We start from the raw sequence: 6,000 nt of genomic DNA, 5'->3' as shown, positions 1-6,000 counted from the left end.
AAGACTCATCGAAGTCATCGAAGTGTGACTGAACATGCTTCTCAAAGGTTCAAAGGTCTGTTGGTCTCAGTCTGGAGGAGGTTGCTCACCACACCTAGGGTCCACTGTCCAGTGACTTCCGACGTGAGTTTCGAACTGAACTTGCGAAAAAAAAAAAAAAAAAAAAATAATAATATTAGGAGGAAAAAACCATAGCGTAGAAAGAGCATTTCTGCTGTATAGCGTTTCTTGGATCAAAGCATAAACCAGCTTGCTCCTATCCAGAAAAGCTGGGGTTGTCCCGGTCCACGTGGGAAAAGACATTGAAAACATCCCTTTTGTCGGGTTTCCCTTCAGGCCATACCCAGCAGAAGGAAGCACTTTATGTGGGATGTTCTGTCTCTGCTAGAGTGTCGTGGGAGGTCGGCTGTGGTGGAGGGTTCGGCAACAGTGGAGGGGCGCCGGCCTCGGAAAAAAGTATCCTTATCAAATCAATGTTGTCGCATATGATCGGCATACCAAAGTAGCTGCTGGGCAGTCGTCCCTTCGGTTTAACCAGTCAATATAATCTTAAGTGGTGATCGCTGCGTAGGAATTCGGCGTGGAGCCGTGAGGTACGAATGGGGTGACCCTCGCCGGGTCCCAGGTGTGGGTTGGGGAGGCGTTGTTGGGTGGCCCCACTTGGGAGATAGGATCTTGCGGCAGGCCCAGAGTACGCAGTATAGCTGGGGCCTCCTGGATGTCTTGGACAGTATGTGTGTTGGTCCCCTCCATGACTATCAGAGTTCGGGAGGACCGCCATCGGTAGATAATCTTATGCTGTTGCAGTATGGAGGTGAGAGGGCGTAGCGACCTCCGCCAGGCGAGGGTGCCGTTGGATAGGTCTGGGAAGAAGGCCAGGTCCATGGTCTCATAGCGGAAAGGGGTTTTGCCCCGTAGTGCCGAGAGGACCGCCGCTTTGTCCCTGCCGCTGCGGAAGGTGACTATTACATCCCTGGTGCTGGTGGCCGGGGCCTTCAGCGGTTTGGGGACCCTAAAAATCTCCTCTGGGGTGATTTGTTTGTCCCGTCTGTTTGGCATTATTGCTGCTAGTAAACCCCCCATAACTTTCGGCAGCTCAGCGTCCGGTATCTCCTCACGGACCCCCCTAACCTTCAAGTTATTCCCACGCCTGGAATCCTCTTGAGCTGCTAGGCGGCGTTCTTGTTGCAGGTTCTGCAATTGTAGGGTTTGCACGGTATTTTGCAGTGCGGCAATGTCCTGGGCTTGGGATTGTGAGGTTCCCTCCAATTTCGTGATGCGGCCTGTCAGGCCTTTCAGGTCCGCACGTATCGCCATTACATCCTCATGGATGTGTTTTTGTAGGTCCGCCAACATAGCCTGCAGGGCTGCTGTGGTTACCGGCTCTGAGCCCCCTCCTGTGCCACTTTGTTTTGTCTTCCGTATCGGGGCGGTAGCCGGCTGGTCCTCCTCTTCCATGTCTTCAGACAAGTCTTCGGAGAAGTCAGAGCAGCCGCCATGCAGCGCCGCCATGTTGGCTACGCTGGCGCCTCGTGCATGGCTCCACATCTCTCCGATTGTGAGCCCCGAAGCAGGCTTGTTTGGTGTCGGCTTTTTCCCTCTTCGCCCCATTCTGTGTTGAGGTACGCTGCGGTTGGTTTAAGGGGGTGGTGGGGTGGGAAAATAGTATTTTTCTCGCTTGTTGCCTCGGAGCGACCCGTTAGTGCGACCGTTCTCTCCGGCGTTCAGGCTCCGCCCCCCCCAATAGAATTATTTTATTATATTTTGCTATTTTGAGGTTGAAAAAAAAACTTTAATTACTAGTTATATCTAAAAGTGCCCAAGAACTATGAGTCTGCTGCATGATGAAAATATTGTAGCTGTAAGCATATTGTACAAATTACATATAGTTTCTCTAACACAGTATTACCCAAAGTGTGAATTTGCCAGGAATCCAAAGTGTATTGAAAAGGAAGTTTATATCTTAGTTCAAAATGGCCGCTTTAAAAAAGTCATCTTTGTTTTTAGTTTGTCGATTTGGGCCTAAAATCTGAAATTCATTTTGAATCTCTTATAAATCACACTTCAGACTAAGCTTGTCTGAGATTATAAAAATAATCCCAGAAAAGACTGTGAATTATATTCCATTTTCTGCAACATGAATATAACTGCAATGAGGGCAGACATTTATTGCAATTCACTAATGGCCAAACATTTAAAAAATTCCCAAAAATACCAGACGTAACTAGGACTGAATATCATCACACTGTTTTTTGTGTGTATGTTTTTTCATTTTTTTTTAAAATTTTACTAAAGTGCTTTAGGAATATAAGTAATAAAATGTACATAAGAGAGAAATAGAAAGACAATGTACTCTTTTTTCTATACAATACATATTCTTGATAAACATAACTAAACTTTAATCATAAAAAAATGATCTTGTTGCCAAAGTTCTAAAATAAAGTGGTACCTATTTATAGAGACAACATTTACTGATTTTGACATTAGTCTGAGCCAATCACTTAGATTCAAAAGAAATGGATATTAAGGATTTGTTGTTATAGAGCCATTCAACAAATATCACATTTACAACATCCCCAAGAATCTTTTCAGATTGTTGCTAGCGATAAGGAAATAATTACAGAACCTTTTCTCTTTTATTAATATTTTTATAAATTAAGAATCAACTTGATATGAGTTAAACCCAATGGTATACTATGTTGGAAAGATTTAAAATAAGAACTTATGCTACATATGTGTTGGAAAAGGAACCTGATGTTTAAGGAAAAAGAACGGCGATATGTTGGGTAAAGTGAAAATACATAGACCTCATTATTATGTGATAAAACTAATATCTAACTATAAGATATATCTGTTGTCCAGTATGAAATAAGCTAAGTGGAGATGTCCATCAAAACAATTATGAAGATAATCACCAATATAGATGGTATATTAGGAAAGCAAAATGTAATTGATTACATACCATAAAACCAATAATAATAATAAACAGTTATTCTTCTTATGAAAACTATTGATGTTAACATTGGTTGTAACAGCAAGCTTATGAAATGATACTGTGTGTCATTCGAAGACAACTACTCAGTGAGTCCACCAACTATACCACTGTGAGCGATACACTCATTGGCGATGCCCATATATCACCCGTTACTTTCCCTACTCATCTTTCAATGCCTTTGCTATCTTTTTGTATACTTTTCCTTGTTTGCAAAGGTGATCTCTTCTGTTAACTTTGTAGACCAATCTTTTGACTTAGCCATATTTCGAAGCAGCACAGAGGGGAGGGGCTGCTGAGGTCTTTAATTTAGCATTGAAACATAAAATATGAAAAAATGTTTAATGCTGAATGAAATTATGGAAATTGCGAACTCTGGACACTATAATCAGTTTAATGAAATGAAGCAGATACAGTGCCTACAGTGTCCCTTTAATTAGTTGCATCAGGTGTGCTTGAGCCAACACTTGTTTTGCATATTTGTGCAGTTGTGAGGGATTCTCTTAAGGTGGTTAAATAATTTTGAGATTTTTATAAGTCATTATAAGTTGCATTTTCCGTTGAATGTGGGGAAACTACTTGAAGCATTTGTTGTGTTGAGCCATTTCAATTGCTTTTGTTCGATTGTTCATTACAAACAGCTAAAAGTCTGTACATTTTGACATAAAAACTGATTTTATATGGGGATTGAATAATTTTGATTGGCTGAAACTCACTACCACCCCCATAATGCATTATTTTACAAATTTTTACAATAGAATATGGTAAAATGTTTTCCTCGGGGATTCTACTAATCAGTCACAGCATCATTCATATCTCTTTGAATTCCACGAACTCTACCTCCAACTGTTTTCTGTATAAAAACTTTAAATTAAATATTTATTGCATATACAATTGTATCACATTAGATTATTTCTATTAATAAAAACATTAAAAATTAAATGTACAAACTAGAGCACATTAATCACAACCGCATTAATAAATGGAAGAATTAAGTAATTCCAAAACATAACAATACTCAGTATTACCTTGATATCAAATGCTCCAGGTCGACCCACTTGATTGTAGAAGAGCAGCTGGTCTTTTACAGAAGATACCCACAATGTCAGCTGATTTAACTGAAGGTCAAACAAAGATAAATTCTTCAAATGATCTTCAATGTCTTGCTGTTTATCATGTAGATCCTTTGATACCTAAAAATACATTGCTTATGTTAAGCAGAATATATCAAATTTTTTACCACACTTTTAATAAAGTCTGAATATTTTTAGGGAAAAATACAAGCATTCAGTATGTATGTACTAAACCAGCATCATTGTCAGATTTGTACTATTCTTACACTCTAACTTTGAGGAATGATTTGCTTAGGATGTCGTGTTGCTATATTAACCTGCGAATGCATAGAATCAGTGCTTTAATTAATGAGTCTGATCAGCAAGATCACTGTTCCATTTCTCTCCAGCTGCTGTTCTTGTTAGGAGTTGATCCTTGCTCCCTGTCTGGCTTCTGCTTTCCCATGTGCACCTGTCACGATGCCCACAGGATCCGGTCCTGTCAGAAAACGGTCTGGGCCCCGACGGGTGCATCTTGTTGGCGTGGCGTTCCAACGTGGAAATGTCGCCGGTGAACACTTACGTAATCCAGCGACACCTGGCAGACTCAGTCCCAACAGGCACTCACTATGTTCCTCCCATGACGCAGTGGCCGGGTCTGAAATCCTTAGAGATGCCAGGCCGCTGAAAATCAGAGCCTATCAAGGCTCCCAGTTAACCCTTTAGTCCCTGACCATTGGGAACGTGCGTGTGATGTCACACACACATGTTCCAAAGTCACATGCTCCCCTGCAGCCAATACTAGAATACCTTAGGCTATTTTCACATTTTTTAACATTTCTCAGCGCCCTGTCGTAATTTCAATTTCCGAGAGCGCGTTTATGGTATTGATTCTTGAGTATTTTGACTTTGGCTTTTTACTTGACTATTCAGATTTCTGTATCCCTTGAACTTTGGCTTGTTACCTGACTATTCTGACTTCTTAATTCCTTGACTTTTGGCTAGCCTGCCGTTTACGTACACTCTGTATTCCTGACCTCAGCCTGTCTTGTACTTTCCTTTTTATATGTTAAACCCGGTCGTTCTAAAGTCTAGTAATATACCTTAGGGTTTTCTTTATGCATGTTGTGCATATTAGTCTATGCATATCCAGACAGTACCAAACTTTGCTTGCTGACAATTCCACCGCTTATCACCACAAAGCGTATCTTGATTTACTGACTAGGAACTGTTTAAAGGATTATTCTCACTGCTTTTCCCTTTGGACTGATATCCTGACTTTGACCATTGCAAATTATAATCTGTTTAACCCCTTAACCCCTTAAGGACACATGACATGTCTGACACGTCATAATTCCCTTTTATTCCAGAAGTTTGGTCCTTAAGGGGTTAAGGACACAAGACATGAGTGACATGTCATGATTCCCTTTTATTCCAGAAGTCCTTAAGGGGTTAAACCTTAATAATACTCTATGATTTCCTGGCTGACAACAAAAGAACTCCTGTTTTTTTCTATTTCTCATTTCCGTTTGATGGATCACCTAGCACTGAACAGGTATTGGTTAAAACGGTATTCTCTCTACAGTGGATTGAAAACCCTATATTTTTTCTTTTCATTCAGTTCTTTAGTCCTAATGTAAGCATTGCATAATTTTGTTGTTGTTCATTTCATCAAATGTTTTTTTTTATTTTTTATTTTTTTCCTTTTATGCAATGTATATGGTTATGCTTGAAAATAATCTATATCCTGCAATTTACAATGCAAAAGTTCTAATAATGTTATCTATCTACCTACCTATCTACCTATCTACCTATTTATCTATCTTATATTTCAGTGAAATGCATGCAATACATGAGAAAAGCAGTACAATATCAACCCTCTAAGGAACAGCTTAAGAGTTCCCAGACCCTATTTTATTGTGTGGCCATGAGGTATTATTGATGAGAATCATGATA

The 6,000-nt window shown here is 40.1% G+C and overlaps 1 protein-coding gene across 1 annotated transcript in view; it reads right to left on the bottom strand.

The window, feature by feature from the left end:
- Positions 1–6,000, bottom strand: part of DMD (dystrophin) — a 2,317,639-nt gene that overhangs the window by 830,431 nt on the left and 1,481,208 nt on the right. The window contains exon 48 of the mRNA XM_063457949.1: positions 4,021–4,185. Within this exon, the coding sequence (XP_063314019.1) occupies positions 4,021–4,185 (165 nt within the window). The remainder of the gene's footprint in view (positions 1–4,020; positions 4,186–6,000) is intronic.

The sequence above is a fragment of the Pelobates fuscus genome, chromosome 1 (genome assembly GCF_036172605.1).
Source record: "Pelobates fuscus isolate aPelFus1 chromosome 1, aPelFus1.pri, whole genome shotgun sequence".
In the NCBI taxonomy this organism is placed as follows: Eukaryota; Metazoa; Chordata; class Amphibia; order Anura; family Pelobatidae; genus Pelobates; species Pelobates fuscus.
The sequence above is the reverse complement of the archived record's forward strand: the minus strand, read 5'-3'. Positions and strand labels throughout refer to the sequence as shown.